This window comes from Accipiter gentilis, chromosome 5, assembly GCF_929443795.1.
Source record: "Accipiter gentilis chromosome 5, bAccGen1.1, whole genome shotgun sequence".
Taxonomy (NCBI): Eukaryota; Metazoa; Chordata; class Aves; order Accipitriformes; family Accipitridae; genus Astur; species Astur gentilis.
Window position 1 is genome coordinate 40803487 of NC_064884.1, and position 16442 is coordinate 40819928.

A 16442-nucleotide genomic window follows, 5' to 3' on the forward strand; every position below is an offset into this window, starting at 1 on the left:
TTGTTGGGGCCTGAAATCAGCAGCAACGGAGCGTGACCTTTGGAGGGCAGGGACAGGAGGGCTCAGGAGACAGTGGCTGCATTTCAGTGCCTCTTCCCTGGACAGTTCTCTAGCAGTCTGGTGCCATCACCACTCAGCTGCACTCAGGCTCCTCCTGACCCTGGGAACCTGCTGCTCTGTGTTGCTCCTGGAAAGAGCATTGGAGAGTGTCCCTGCCATGAGCAGCATATTCCCTCGTGATGAGGGACACACAAGGACACACAGACACAGGCTTATGCACACCAGCTTGGGATTGTACACATAAATATGCTTCCATGTGCATCCACACAAACCTGGTTGCTTACAAGTACACACAAGACAAGAACACACACAAGAACACCATGAACCATGGACCCTGCTGAGGACCCCTGGGGACTGGGCAGTGTTAGGCAGGAGGGGGTCAAAACCTAGGAGCACAACGCACACACCTGGGGAGGCAAGAACAAGAATGGACCATCGGGGTGAGTTGAGGAGGGAAGGAAAGACAAGGACATGGCACACCCTCATGCATGGGAGCCCACAATATCCAGCTGAGCATTGCTGGAGCTCCTTCCTGAGAATGACACTTTAAACAGCCCCAACAGGGTGATCCAGGCTAATGTCACTTGCCTGCTCTGGACTTGTCCAGCACTTGAGCTGTGTCTTCTGCCTGCACTGCTGCATTCCTGCCTGAGAAATCCTGAGCGTTTCATCCCACTGCTCAAAAGAAGCCATCTTTGGGGAATGGGCATGGAACAAAACTGGAAATGAAAAGGCAGCAGTGCAGGAAACCAAAGCACAGCCCATATCATTAGCTGCAAAGGTTTGCATTGAAGATGAGCTTGTCAGAAAATTGTTACCTCTGCCTCTGGTCCTGCAGCAATGAAGGGCAGGTATAAAAGTCAGCCCAAGTCCCTGCTCTCTCATCCACTCCTCTTGCCTCCTTCTCCTTGGGAACCAGGTGAGTCTGAAGGCCCATCTTCTCTTCCAAAGTGAGATCTCTCCTCGGTGGACCTCTCTGTTGATACTGGCTCTGGCCTGTGCTGGGGTTTGGATCTTCTTGTCCTGAGAGGGGGAAGGAGGGGGAAGGACTGCTTAGAGAGAGGCTGGGACATGGTCGAGGGGCGTTTTGGTTTACGAATTAGGAGAGAGCCTCCCTGGGTCAGGCAGTTCCTTGTAGGGCAATGAAGACTGCGTGTCTTCTGGCCGAGCCTCCAGCTCCCCACTCATTATGGGCCTTGGCTCCTCTGTGACAGGGAAATCAGGCTGCTCTTCAGTCACCCTTGTGCTCTACTTCCCCCCTGCTTCTCTCCCAGGTGCACCTCCAGCCCCACGACATGTCCTGCTACAACCAGTGCCTGCCCTGCCAGCCCTGTGGCCCGACCCCGCTGGCCAACAGCTGCAATGAGCCCTGTGTCAGGCAGTGCCAGAACTCCACCGTCGTCATTGAACCCTCCACTGTGGTGGTGACCCTGCCCGGCCCCGTCCTCAGCTCCTTCCCGCAGAACACCGTTGTGGGCTCCTCCACCTCCGCTGCTGTTGGCAGGATCCTCAGCTGTGATGGAGTGCCAATCAACTCTGGGTGCTGTGACCTCTCTGGCATTTCCAGATGCTACTAGGCAGGAGGTGCCCCATCTCCAGATAAAGATGCTGCAAAAGCCCCAGGGTGACACCTTGAGGAACTCAGAACATGGTGCTGGGCAGAGGATCCGTCTTTTGGATGCTGTTTTCAGTATGCCTGAATGGTTTTGCCTGCCTTTCCCTTTTCTTTGTGGCTGCCTATCCCCTTGCCCACACCGTCTCCCCAACACCAACCTGGTAGGGACCATCTGTCTCCTCTCCCTCCATGGGGCAGGCATGATGCAGGAACTTCCCCATGGCCAAGGACTCCAGACTCTCGGCTGTCCCCAGCACTCCCTGCACTTCTGTCCTCCACTTGGAGTGAACTCGTTGCCCTCTTTTGACTCATTAAAGCTCTGCTGCATTCAAGCCTTGCCTCCCTGTGGTCCTTCCCCCTGTGGACACTCGCCAAGCAGCCAAAGCAGAAGGATGTTGCTGTGGGGTGGATGGGGGAGATGAGAGCACAAGGAGACTCTTCTCCATCCACAGAGGAATGAGAGGGTCCACGCCCTGCAGTGGATCCTCTCTGGGGCACTCTCTCATGGAGCTGAGGAAGTCATCCCTGGCTGCTCTGCTGCCTGTGACGATCAGGCCTTGCCCTGCTGTGCCTCTGCCCACAAACATCCAGAAAGGCAGGAGGTCCTCAGGGGTCAGCAGCCACATGACCTCTTGAGGAAGAGTGTTCCTCTTCCTATGGTTGGGGCTGCGCTGGGGTGACAGGGAGTGGTGTTGAGTTCCGAAAGATGATTTGCTTTGCAGAATGGGAAGAGGGCTAAAGAAGGGAACAGCCCTTGGGATGGCCCATAGCTGCTACTCCACCTTCCAAGTTGTCCATGAAAATCCTTCCTTTCTTTTATCTCATGCAGAACCATTATGTGGATGGAGCCTCACGTGACTGCTTCCCCTCACCGCATGCCATGCAGCCTCAAGCATGAAGTGCTGGATGCCCCTGCCCTCCAGCCACACCAAATCTCTTCCTTCTCTTCTACACCACACAGGGAACTGGGCTGTTTAGTGATCTCAGGGATGGGACAAGGGGGACACGACATCTCTGGTACTTCCAGCCATAACATCACTGCTCTTCTATGCTTCCTCTCTTTGCTTTATGTGTCTGAGGCAGATTGACCTTGGTGGCTGCCAGGTGCCCACCAAGCCACTCTATCACTCCCCTCCATCAACAGGACAGGCGGAACGAAATACGATGAAAGGCTTGTGGGTCAAGATAAGGATGGGGAGATTACTTACCAATTGCTGCCATGGGAAAACCAGACTCGACTTGGGGAAATTAATTTAATGTATTGCCAATTAACTGCAAGAGAGTAGGATAGTGAAAAATGAAACAAAACTAGAAGCAAATTGCCCCCACCCCTCTCTTCTGGCCAGGCTCAACTTCACTCCTACCTAACTCTTCTACTCCCTTCCCCCAAACAGCACAGGGTGATGGGGCATGGGGGTTGCAGTCAGTTCATACTGCTTCATCTCTGCCGCTCCTTCCTCCTCATTCCCTTCCCCTGCTCCAGGCTGGGGTCCCACCCACAAGACACAGTCCTTCACAAACTTCTCCACCATGGGGCCTTGCCATGGGCTGCCATTCTTCATTAACTGCTCCCGCATGGGTCCTTCTATGGGCTTCAGTCCTTCAGGAATGGGCTTCTCCAGCATGTGGCCCCCATGGATCCACACGTCCTGTGTGGGCTCCTCTCCATGGGCCACAGTTTCTACCAGGAGCCTGCTCCAGTGTGGGTTCTCCACAGGCTGCAACTTCCTTCAGGCCATCTCCACTTGCTTTGCTACAAGCTTCTCTGTGGGCTGCAGAGTGGATATCCGCTCCATCGTGGTCCTCCATGGGTTGCCAGGGGACAAGCTGTGTCACCATTGTCTTCTGCAGGGCTGCAGGGCTATCTCTGCTGTGGCTCCTGCAGCACCTCCTCTCCCTCCTCCTTCACAGACCTTGGTGTCTGCAGAGTTGTTGCTGTCACTTTTCTCACTCTTCTCCTCTGGCTGCTGCACACTGTTTTTCCCCCTTTCTTAAATATATTATCACAGAGGTGCTGCCAACGTTGGTGACGGGTTCAGCTTTGGCCAGCAACGGGTCCATCCTGGAGGCACCTGTTACTGGCTCTTTCTGACATCTTCTCACAGAAGCCATCCGTGCAGCCCTTCAGTACTGAAACCTTGCCAGGTAAAGCAAATACACCATCATGACTCTTGTATTATTATTTTGTGCAGAATCTCTTTTGCATACCTTGGCTGCAAGATAAACTCAGCCAGCTCAAGGTTAACAGGGGAGGCTGCAGGCAGCTCCCTCTCACTAAAGGCAACTACACCACCTGCACCTGCATGCAAAGGAGAAGAAGAAACAAGGCCAGTACATCAATTCAAACTGAGGAAAAAAGAAAAAGAATGCATGGAAAATCACAGGGTAGGCAAAACTTTTTTTTCAGCTGCTCTGTAATGTAAGGTTGCATCTGCACTTCTCTGCCTTTAGAAGAGAGTGTATCTACCTTAAAGTGAGTCTAGAGACAGGTTCCCTACTACGTCACTTCTGATGTCCCAGCCTCAGTGTCTGTAGCCAGAGGAGTCTGCCTTGTCCCAAACACACACCCTTCTGCTGCCACATGAGTGTGTCCCTGTGGCACCGCTCCCTTTGCAAGGGCAGGGGCTGGTCCCAGACCCTTGAGGAGATCACCAAGGTCAGGTGGAACCTTCTAGCACTGGAGGATTTTTTTTCTTTTCTTTGCAACATGGGACTTCTTTGCGGAGGGAGGGCAGGAGAGCATGAATGTGTGTGACTGGTCTGCATGGACATAATTGTGTGGGCACAGGTGTGTGTATGGGTGTGCTTTTGTGTGTGTACAGCTGTGTGGAGGAGCAGGACCTTTCCTGGTTTGCTTGTGCCTGGCCATTTTGCCCCTGAGGCAGATGCTGAGGTGCTAAAACCCACCAGTGGTTCCCAGGGCCTATGACGGTGAGGCTTTCCCCAACTGCCTGAAGGTGGCGTCATCTGCCTCCTCTTCTTGAGCAGGAGGTGTGTAGCAGGCTGTGCTGGTTTTGTCCTCGACAGAGTTAATTTTCTTCATAGTAGCTGGTATGGGGCTATGCTATGGATTTGTGCTGAAAAGAGTGTTGATAATTCAGGGATGTTTTCATTATTGCTGAGCAGTGCTTACACAGCATCAAGGCCCTTTCTGCCTCTCACACCACCACTCCAGTGAGGAGGCTGGGGTTGCAGAAGAAATTGGGAGAGGACACAGCCGGGACAGCTGACGCCAACTGACCCAAGGGATATTCCATACCATATGATGTCACACGCAGCATTTAACACTGGGGGAAAAAATGTCTTCCTTATGCCCAATCTAAACTTACCCTCTTTCAGTTTAAAGCCATTGCCCCTTATCTTGTCACTACAGGCCCTGGTAAACAGTCTGTCTCTCTCTTCCTTATAAGTCTCCTTTAAGTATCAAAAGGCCGCAAGAAGATCTCCCCAGAGCCTTCTCCTCTCCAGATCTGCAGTTCTTCTCAGCTTTCTCTCATAGGAGAGGTGTTCCATCCCTCTTGATCATTTTCATGGCCCCCCTCTGGACCTGCTCTAAAAGATGCTACAGACTCTTCCCACAGTCACTGAAGAGGCATCAGCTCACACATGGGACTTATGCCATCCCAAAGCAGGCGTCCATGGTAAATGAGACAAGTCATCTTTCTGGAGACACTGATCCTGTAATTGCCCAGTCGTGGCCTCTGAACTGCCCAGCTAGCACAAGCTCACAGCAAGGCCTGCATACCTGGTCATGTGCGCATGGCTTGCTTCATCATGTGATCAGAATTGAACCCACAGGCTGTCCTACCAGAGCCTACAAGCACCTCCATCCCATGGCTAAACCTCATAGCCACATTCACGCTACTCAGGGACAGACAGATAGCAGGGAAAGGGCTTTTGTGGGGGTGAAATGGTTTCAAGCTGGGCACATTACTCTCATCAGCTGCACCTCCCACTCTCACCGACTGCAGATCAGTCTTCCCCATGACTCTGTCAAGTCCAAGACTTGTGTGGTGGCCCTGGATAGTGTAGGCAGCCTCTCTTGGGGTGTCTTCAGCCTTCTCAATTAGCTCTAGATGACTAGAGGTCTGGATGTGTGTGTATGTGCGTAGTCTAAGCCAGCTGTTTACTCTACCTTGAGTGTCCTTTACTGGACTCCTCCAGCATGTGAGCTGAGTCCTCTGCCCACGCTGACGTGTTTTGCTCCGGAAATGCTTGGGCCTCTCACCCTGTCACAAAAAAGAGGCCATTACTGGGGAATGTGCCCGGCATAAAGCAGGAAATGAAACGACAGCAATTCAGGGAGCCAAAACACAGCCTATAGCATTAGGTGAGACGTTTTGCATTCAAGATGAGCTTGTCAGAAAATAATCACCTCTGCAAGGGATGCCTCTGGCAGCCTGGGGCAGTAAAGGTCCATGATAAAAGCCAGCCCAGCTCCTCACTCTCTCATCCACTTCTCTTGCCTCCATCTCCTTGGGAGTCAGGTGAGTCTCAACCCCCTTCTCCTCCTCTGCTTTCTCTAAAGGCAGGTCTCACCTCAATGGGCCTCTCAGCTGACACCAGCTTGGTTCTATGCCACATCATGGGGCTGCTTGTCATGGGAGAGGAAAGTGGGGAGAAGGTCAGACATGGAGGGAGGCTGAGACTGTACTCAGGTGCCTTCTGGACTCAGGGCTAGGCAGTAGCCGCATGGGAGCTCGTGGCTCTTTCTGGGCCCTGGCAGGATGAGGCCAAGAAGCCCTCAGACATCTCCTGGCCCTGCATCTTCTTTGGCTCCCTCGTGGTGTGGTGATAGAATGCTCCTCATGCCTCCCCATGTTTTGCTTCCTCCCTGCCCTCTCTCCCAGGTGCACCTCCGGACCCACGACATGTCCTGCTACAACCAGTGCCTGCCCTGCCAGCCCTGCGGCCCGACCCCGCTGGCCAACAGCTGCAATGAGCCCTGTGTCAGGCAGTGCCAGAACTCCACCGTTGTCATCCAGCCCTCTCCCGTGGTGGTGACCCTGCCCGGCCCCATCCTCAGCTCCTTCCCGCAGAACACCGTTGTGGGCTCCTCCACCTCCGCTGCTGTTGGCAGCATCCTCAGCTGTGATGGCGTGCCCATCAACTCTGGGTGCTGTGACCTCTCCTGCATCACCAGCCGCTACTGTGGCAGAAGGTGCCCCCCCTGCTAAAGATGCTGGCAACGGCCTCTGATAAGGACTCCTAGGAACCCAGAAGATGCTGCTGGACAGAGGATGAAAATTCATGCTGTTGTTTTGAGAGCAGCTGATTATTTCTGGCTTGGTCTGCAAGGGCAGACTGGAAGAGACAAGCCTGGGCTCTCTGAAAACATGGCCAATGCCTACCTTTCCTCTCTTCCACTCACCCTTTATCTCTTTTCTTTGTTGTCTTGTGCTCCCCTCAAATTCTGCTCTGAGGACCCCAGAAACCAGCCTGGAGTGACCTGCTGGGCTCTCTCCCTTTGCCAGGCAGGTCAACAGATGGCTGGTGGCAACTCTGCCGCAGGAAAAGGGGAACAGATTCTTGGCTACTCCTGCTCCTTCCTGCACTGGGGACCTCCCCTTGAAGTGACCTCATTTCCCTCTTTACAGTCATTAAAAATTGCTGCAACCCTATCTGTGTCCCTTAGGTGGTCTTTCCATCTGCACACTGACTGCTGAAAGAGGGAGATGTTGCTTTGGCGGGCAAATAGGTGGGAGCACCAGAGGACCCTTCATCACTCCTAGAGGCATTGGAGGGTGAGACACACTGCAATGAGTTCTTTTTCAGGCACTGCCTCTTGAAGCTGAGGGATCATAGAATCATAGAATTGTTTGGGCTGGAATGGACCTTTAAAGGTCATCTAGTCCAACCCCCCTGCAATGAGCAGGGACATCTTCAACTAGATTAGTTTGCTCAGAGCCCTTTCCAACCTCAACTTGAATGTTTCCAGAGATGGGAAATCTACCACCTCTCTGGGCAACCTGTTCCAGTATTTTACCACTCTCATTGTAAAAAATGTCTTCCTTATACCTAGCCTGAATCTACCTTCTTTTAGTTTAAAACCATTACCCCTTGTCCTATTGGAATGGGCACTGCTAAATGTTTGTCCCCATCTTCCTTATAAGCTCCCTCTAAGTACTGAAAGGCTGCAATAAGGTGTCCCCGGAGTCTGCTTTTCTCCAGGCTGAACAACCCCAACTCTCTCAGCCTTTCTTCATAGGACAGGTGTTCCATCCCTCTAATAATTTTCATGGCCCTCCTCTGGACTAGCTCCAACACGTCCATGTCTTTCCTGTGCTGAGGACTCCAGAGCTGGACTCAGCACTCCAGGTGGTGTCTCACCAGGGCACACATTGGAGTGCCTTCCCCCATTCACCAAACTCCTTCAGCATTCCCAGAGCCCTGAGGCTGAAGTAGCCCTTGTGTTCTGTGCAACACCACTGCTCCCTACACACAGGCCAAGGCCTTCCCACATCTGCAGACCCTGGGACCCTGTGGTGTGGGGGTTTGCCCTCACACAGACCTCACACACCACCAGCACCATAGGACCAGGACAGAGGGCAGGGTCATTCCTACACAGGGTGAGGATGGGGGTGCACCTCTCCCCAGGCTGGGTTGTGTGGGAGAGAGGGCTGATGGTAACACAAGGACATTTGGGAGCTATCTATGGGAAGCTATTAATAATTACACCATTCACCCTTCCTCCTCAGAGAGCCAATCTATGGGTGAGACACTTTTCTTCCCCAGTCTAGTTACAATGGCATTTGAGAATTTTGGAAAATTTGAAAACCCCTGGGATGTTGAGACCAGTATGGTCCTATTGCTAGGAACTAGCATGATCCTGAATGTGGTTCAGCTCTTGTTTATGGTTAAACAACTATTTTAGAAGATCACCCAGAGGTCTGCCCTGAGACTGGATAATTATGAGTGGCAGGGTGTGTGGGGTAGTATGGGCAAATGCCTAGGGTGGTGTTCCAAAACACCTCCAGTGTTTTGGAAGTTCACCCTTGAACAAGTGCAGAATCCTGAAAAACTAGCAGAACATTTGGAAAATGATAATGAATGGAGCAAAGATGAGAAGCTTACCTGGAGACACCTGCTCTGGAGGCAGGGGAGATCAATTTTCCCCTACTCCCCTCTTGACTTTGTGCTTAGATCTTACTTAGATCTTCACTTCAATGAAGACTCAAGACTTAGGCCTTAACTGCAGTTAGAGGCTCTGAAATAAGGTAGGTGAATCCCTTAACTTACTCCCTCTGTTTTCATGTGTCCATAGTTGCCTTTAGTTATGTCCCATCCTGGAGGTTTCAAGACCACATTACTATCCAGCACCAAATACTTGACACTTCCAGTCTCTTGGGCATAGCTATTTCAGACACCTCCTGCGTTTGTCAGCAAATGGCTACACAAGAGAGCACTGAGTTCCTGACAAGGTTCACATACCACAGCTGCAGGCAGGAGGCAAACACCCAGCCTGACAGCAACTTTAGAGAATTGCATTGCTGTTCTTTAATTGGCCTGTGTGAAGAGAACATTATCCACCTCTGACAAGCCCATGAGATCCCCCAGAGATCAAACTCCCTGTGGCACATAGAGGGAAAACAGAAACCTGTCTCCTAGGAGTGGCCAGTTTGAGGTTCAGTGTGTTAATGAGGTGGGTGTGGGGATGTTCTTACCCTAATGATGCTGGTGACTCTCTGATGTATGCTCTCACTATATGGAGCTAAATTGGAGAGACTTTACGCTGTGTGTGTGCACACAAGGCTCCTCTTTGTGGAAGTACAGTTGTGGCTGTGAGGGGGAAAGAAAATTGGGAGCCCAAGCTGTCAATATCTGCTAGGTAAATGGAGAGGAAATAACATCAGGCAATTGTGTACAGCTTGAAGTGCATTGGCAAGGGGAGAGCTGTTCATCCACACTTCTGACATCACTGCATCCAGAGATCCTCCAATAAATCAACCTCTTTCCAATGTTATCCCTCAGCGAAGGAGACCATGGCTTCATGGCTTCAGCTGCAGGATGGTGCATGTAGAGATGTCTTTTGGATCATTTCTATCAGCTGAGTTGGTGAGTGAAGCCTGCCCAAGACCTCTAGCATAGACTTCCAATGCTTTGCATGTTTAAGGAGAGCTGGGTTTAAGGGGTTTCCTCTGCTCTTTAGCCACATGAGATTTCTGGTATGTATTGCTAAGGAGGAAGAAAGGAGAGAAAGGGATCCTTCAGATGGTGGTTCAGCTCCATCTGTCTTAGACATTCACCTAAGAATGAGATCATTTCTGCCCTAGAGAACTGATCAAGAACCCTCCCTTGTCTGCAGGGAGGGCATAGATTATATCCAGCAATTCAGCTGGTTTCTCAGCAGAACTGCCTTGGTGGGGATTCAACTAAGAGGATTTTGCCTTCAACCACTGAGGCATGGATATGTCTGCCCAAGTTGAGATGTCCGACTTATTCATCTAAGCTGCTTGCTAAACTCCTGCCTTAGTCCTCAGAGACAACCTGGCACTTCTAAAGTGCTTTTAGCCATGCATATAAGACAAGATAAGCCATGTCTCCCTCGTGCCTTTTCTCTGTCCATGGAGAAAGAAGGGTGTAAGCTGAGGAGGTGACATAGGAGTATTTCACTGTAGATCTTTCAGCTTTGTCAGCAGAAGTCCTTCCCCTGACTCTGAGATGGCAAAATTACAGAGGTGAATCCTACCCCTAGTAGCTATTCTGAGAAGCAGACATCAGTGGAGGAAATGGAGGTATTTGAAAAGCTTCCTGTGGTGACACTTGGAAGAAAGCACCTACACAAGACCATGAGTCCTTGAGTAATGACTGTCATACTAGCCTGCTACCCTGTGTCACTGCCATCTCAGTCCAAAATTTCTTGTGATAAACTGATCTAGAAGACGTGAGAAACTCTCTTGCAGTACCACATTGTCATGACAGTTTTCTCATCCCTCAGTCTCATTGGCTGAAATCACAACTCAGTATTGCTTGCCTTGAAGAGTGCAGGTAATGTTATTCCCTTCCTCTACAACAGCCTTTCACATAGCTGGAGACCCTCAGCCTGCCATCCAGTTTCCTAAATGGGATTTTCATCTCAGGGAAGCAATTGCATTCACCATGTTCTAAAGGAGATGCCTGTGCTTGATCTGATAAATAATTCTCCATGTTCATTTGATGGTGTAGGCCTGACCTTCAGGGTCAGTTCTAGTTGTTCAAATGTGTTTCTGCAGCAAAGGATTATTTCCCTCACAATTTTAACTTAGGGTAGATGCCATTTTCCCATGCTCTGCACCAACTACTGTTGCAGGGATGGCGGTTTTGTTTCACTACTAGTGCATCTAGTAGTATCTGAAGTAGCATCTGAAGGACCCGCACAGGCATGCAAGCTCACAGAAACATTCCTCTCTTTGCAGATGAACCTCCACACTTGGGAGGATATGGCAAATGGGACAGGTGTGGAAGAATTCATCCTTCTTGGCTTCCCAGGCACGTGGCATTCTCAGGTCTTCCTTGTGGTGGTATTTGCACTAACGTACTCCCTGACAGTAGTAGGCAATGCATGCATTATAGCTCTGGTGTGGATGAACAGCAACCTACAAACCCCAATGTACTTCTTCCTCTGTAATCTCTCCTTTCTAGAGATCTGGTACACTACGGGCGTTGTTCCCAAAGCCATAGGAGTCATGCTGGGGACTAGCCAGACCATCTCCTTCAGAGTCTGCATGCTCCAGTTGTTTTTTCTTCTCTCCCTAGGCTCCACTGAGTGTTTTCTCCTGTCTGTCATGGCCTATGACCGCTACTTAGCCATATGCTACCCCTTGAGATACAGCTCCCTCATGAACAGTGGCCTCTCTGCTGGGCTAGCGCTCAGCTCCTGGCTGGGAGGCTTTCTGGCCATCTCGTTGCTGGCCTTTCTGACATCCAGGCTGACGTTCTGTGGGCCAGATGTCATCAATCATTTCCTCTGTGATATAGATTCCTGCCTTGCCCTCTCCTGCAGTGACACATGGCCCGTGGAGCTGGCAACATTCCTTGTCTCCATAATTGTTGTGGTGGCCTCCTGTGTGGTCACCCTGGTCTCCTACATATACATCATCTCTTCCATCCTGAGGATCGAGTCAGTCCATGGCCGAAAAAAGGCCTTTTCCACTTGCTCTGCCCATCTCAGTGTTGTCACAATCTGGTATGGCTCTACCATGTTCCTGTATGTCAAACCATCAGCCCAGAACTCCCTGGATCTGAACAAACTCGTGAATACCTTTAACACTGTTGTAACTCCTTTGTTGAACCCCTTCATTTACACACTCAGGAACAAAGAAGTGAGGCAAGCTATGGGGTGGGCTTTCCAGAAAAAGTGAAGTGCACCTGGGCATCACAGGTAGTGAGAAGCCACCAATTCCCCATTGAGCTGATCTCACTCACCTTACAGCCATCTTAGGATGGGCTGAGACTCACTTCTTATGCTCCCACCTCCCTCCGATCATTCCTGAGTTAATTCAAAATGCCTCTGTACTGTTTTTTTCTGGGATAGAGTTAATTTTTGTCATAGCAGCTGGTATAGAACTATGTTTGGATTTGTGCTGAAAACAGTGTTGATAATACAGGGATGTTTTTGTTACTGCTAAACAGCGCTTAAACAGTCAAGGCCTTTTCTGCCTCTCCAGGGAGTAGCCTGGGTGTGCACAAGAAGTGGGGAGGGGACACAGTTGGTACAGCTGGCCCCAACTGACCAAAGGGGTATTCCATGCCATATGATGTCATTATCAGCATATAAAGCTGGGGGAAGAAGAATGAAGCTGGGGGAATGTTCAGAGTTATCGCATTTGTCTTCCCAAATAAGAAACACTTAAGGGTGATGGAGCCCTGCTTTCCTGGAGACCTGCTTTTCCTGGAGGTGTTCAACCTGCCTGCCAATGTAAAGTAGTGAATGAAGTCCTCGCGTTTTGCTTTGCTTGCACACGTGACTTTTGCTTTAGTTATTAAACTGTCTTTATCTCAACCCACAAGTTTTGTCACTTTTATCCTTCTGATTCTTTCCTCCATCCTACCAGGGGGGAGTAAGTGGGTGTCTGTGTGGTGCTTAGTTGCCAGCTGGGGTTAAACCACAACAGCCACAGCTCTAAAGACCAGTGCTTGGAAAGGGTCACAAATCCCACCCAGAAATGGTTCTCCAACAGAGCTGGAGGAGTGGTCCTCCCACAGGTTTGTCTTCCACTTAGCAAAGTGCTTCATTTTGTCAGGGATTCATGTGAATCCCCTAAAGAAGTCCCAGCAGCTGGCTTATTGCTTTAGGACATAGACATGTATTTCTCTGTTTAGTCTGATGTTTTCTAGATGTATCTATGCCCCATTCTTGTGGCTGTTTCATCAAATCATACTCTAGTTCAAGATAAAATTTGGCAATGTCGAGGTTCTCTACCTATAGTCATTATTCCTAGCATAAGACTGTCAACAAAATTTACATTCCCCTTCTTTTCTCTCTTCTGTATCTGAATGTACTTTCTGATTTTTTATTAAAAATATGGAAACTGCTGTGCTTCATGCTAGGTGTGTCAGGGTATTTCCACATCTAAAACCCCACATCAGTTTTTAACAGTCCATCATTCCACCCATTTTGGGCTTTGTTGTGGAAACACTTTAACATGATCGGCAAAGTCCCAAATCTGCAGAGCTGTGAAAGGCTGGGTAGCAAGTCTCTCCTCACCCTTATTGGGAGGACATTAGCACTTCCAAAGGGCACTTGCTTTTCCCCTTCCTATGGTTTTTGTTTCAGAATCACATTCTCAAAGCTCTTCGTTCTGCACACTGACAGTGAAGGCAGTCCATGCGACCACTTCATAAGGAGGAGGCATCAACATGGCAGATACACCTTTATGAACAGTGTGGGATTGAATTCACCTGAGTGTAGAGCTCTCCAAGGGAGATGATGGAGTCTGGACTGAACGTCTTGTCCTCCCTTCTGGAACCAATGGTGCTTCTGGAGGCGACTCACCAACCTCTCGTATCGACCTGTCCTTGGCCACTTGGCTCTTAGACCTGCAGCCAGGCCCAGGCACCAGTACCCAAGGACAGGCTGATGCCCACCCTTCTCAGTTGTGCTCTTTCTCAGTGGCATTTAGGAAAATCCCTGGGACAGCCCACTGAGGCTGGAGAAAGAGCCTGAGCCTGGATCTGTCCTCAGGTAGCCATCACTGCTTGTCAATCCTGCTTAGGGATGATGTTGCTTTTGGGCGAAGAATTGTGTCTGTGGATTGTTGAAGCCCTCTGCAGCCCTGGAGAGCAGCCAAAAGCAGGACCGGAAATGTCCAAGGCACCCTAGACACAGTGGAGTGCAGGACACTAAGGGCTGATGTCCATTCCTCATCAACCCTGTCTGAGATAATGCCCTCTGAGATGAATAGGGGCGTGCAAAGCCTCCAACAGGGCTGGCAGAGCAGACCCATGCCACTTGCCAGAGGCAGGCCATTCTGGAACAGCAGTAGGCCAACAACCAAGTACCTTAGGCTTTCTCAGGTGAACTGGATGATACTTCATAAGCAACAGTCTCCACTTCATAGGGTGGGATCCAGCTGGAAAGCCAGCACCCTCCAGCTGAGCTTCCACATGCAGTGCTGGGTGGGATTGCCTGAGAATAGGTCCCCAGAACCATTCCTGTTGCCTGTGGGTGGAAACAAGTTCACTGAGAAGTGATTGCCAGCTGTTGGGCAGAGAAACCAGCATGGATACAGGGACATAGGGGTTCCTTCCCAGTTGAGCCCTGGTGATTTCCCTGAGAAGGAGAAAAGACATGAAAAAGGGTGGGACCACTCTCTGGCAGTGGATGAGTATGGAAAGGGTTTGAACAGAGAATCTTGTCCAGCGCCTGGCTGATGGGTCTTTTTCACTTGCTGATGCCCAGATGCGGGGCAAAGAAGGGCTCTTCCCTTCTTGGGCTACTATGGCCAAATGGCAAAACCATAAGAGCAGTTGTGCCTCCTACCACAAGCTTCGTTCTCCAGCTATGGCCATTAGTGGAGGCACAGGGAAAGGGAACAAGGCCACAAGCTGATAGGTTACTTGCCCTGAGCATTCACTGCAGTGTACCAGCCATTTTAAGCAGAGGGCATTTACAAGGCTGGCTTGGCTTGTTTATGGTGCAGCCTCCAATGACTCTGCCCCAAGTCAGGTTTCCTGGACACTTTTCATCATCAAAGACCCTGGTTCTAGATGCAGCTGTCAAACACATGCTGGCATATGCTTCACAGCATTACAGGCTGGGGAGGCAGAAGCCCAGCCTCACCACAGCCCCCTGGTGCTGCTGCGGTGCAGGCTGAGCTCAGAGCTACATGCAAGCAGTGGCAGGGAGGGAACTGCTCCTCAGAGCACCGCCCACGTTTCTGTGCATTGCTGCAAGCTATGGGCACCAGTGTGTGCTCAGTGCACAGAAATAGGCAGCGCTGTCCTGGAGCTCAGCATCCTGCACATTCAGAAGCACCTGGGAGGTCTCCACAGTCAGTGTAGAGGAGAATCTCCCTGAATCCACCTGAGATTTCCATTTGTTGACCTGCAGCAGCATCTGAGGGGACTGGGAGTGGCGCTGCTGGTACCAGTAGATGTAGGGATTGGTATAGCTGGTGGAGAAATTGCAGTGCAGAGCTGTGCTCTCTCCTGCCTGGATAGTCATTTCTGCTGGAAACTGGAGCACAGAGTCCTTTTGGGCATGACCTGTAAATCCAGAAAGGGCTTTCAGATTTGCTTGCTTGTGTACCTGCCCATCTATCACTTCATCAGCTTGCTCACTGTCCCCACTTTCCAGCTCACTTTTCCTAGCCTCTGAAACTCTGAGCTGTTTGTCCCTGCACACTTCTTTCTGCAGGTTCTTGCCACTACTCACCCCCCAGATCATCCTGCTTTTCAGCAATACTCACTGGTCTTTCAGTCCACTGGTTCTATCCATATCTGCCTCTGATCTATGCTAACTGCTGGTCTCTCCTTCAGCAGCAGAGGACATGAGCTGTTCCTCTCCCACCTCTGACCGTATCTTCTTGCTATAACAGTTCCTCCATATGACACACCACATCCTCTGCCCTTGCCCTGTCCTTTTATGACATTTCAGCTCTTCTTGCATCAAGTTAGCCTTCACTATTTGTCCCACAAGGTTTATGACCATCCCTGCAGAGATAACTAGCATTTTATCCAGTATGTCTAGGAGAGAAGCTCCTATACACCACATTGCTCCATTCCCTAGCATTCTTCCTTCTTTCAGGCTTCATGTGTATTAGCAGCACATTCAAGAATGCTCAGTACCTGCAAGTTTAAGGCAAGGTCTTATTCCTCCTCTGATGCCCATTACTCTTGACATCTCCCACATTATTTGCCGTACCCACCTGCAGCCCCTGCTCTGCCTACAGAAACACTCCCAGATTCCCCAGGGAAACAGGACTCACGTCTCCCCACTTCCACCACCAACTGCACAAACTCTTGCCTCATTGTTCGCAGCCTGAAAGTCATATCTCACCAAAGTCTGCCAGTCCCACCAGTGCTGCCAGGAAAAGCAGGACCTTGTCATGCTCTCCCTTCATGGGGTGCCCAGGGACCTGTCAGCAGGAGGGAACTGATGCTTGCAGCTTCACTTCTTCTGCCTCTGCCAGATCAGAGAGGCCTCCAAACCACAGCCCAGAGGGTGGAGCAAAACTCTCTCCCTGCCGCTCCAGGCAGGCCTCTTTGGGTCTGTCCTCCAATCTCCTCCACAAAAAGGCTCTCTAGAGAGATAGCAGACTCATGGTTTAAGTCCTGTCAATCAGAG

The 16442-nt window shown here is 50.6% G+C and overlaps 2 protein-coding genes and 1 gene segment (V, D, J or C); 2 read left to right on the forward strand and 1 right to left on the reverse strand.

The window, feature by feature from the left end:
• The first annotated feature begins 1340 nt into the window (after positions 1–1340).
• LOC126038952 (feather keratin Cos2-3-like) lies at positions 1341–1786 on the forward strand. The gene has a single exon (XM_049801411.1). It carries the CDS (start codon positions 1356–1358, stop codon positions 1635–1637), a length of 282 nt encoding a protein of 93 aa, XP_049657368.1. The 5' UTR covers positions 1341–1355; the 3' UTR covers positions 1638–1786.
• Positions 1787–9632: 7846 nt separating this feature from the next.
• Positions 9633–12015, forward strand: LOC126038901 (olfactory receptor 6F1-like). Its single transcript, XM_049801363.1, is given in 3 exon segments — positions 9633–9671; positions 9674–9730; positions 11071–12015. Coding segments are annotated over 3 exon segments (1041 nt in total).
• A 3035-nt stretch (positions 12016–15050) lies between these two features.
• LOC126038468 (T cell receptor delta variable 1-like) lies at positions 15051–16262 on the reverse strand. The segment is given in 2 exon segments: positions 15051–15361; positions 16155–16262. Coding segments are annotated over 2 exon segments (375 nt in total).
• Between the last annotated feature and the right edge of the window lie 180 nt (positions 16263–16442).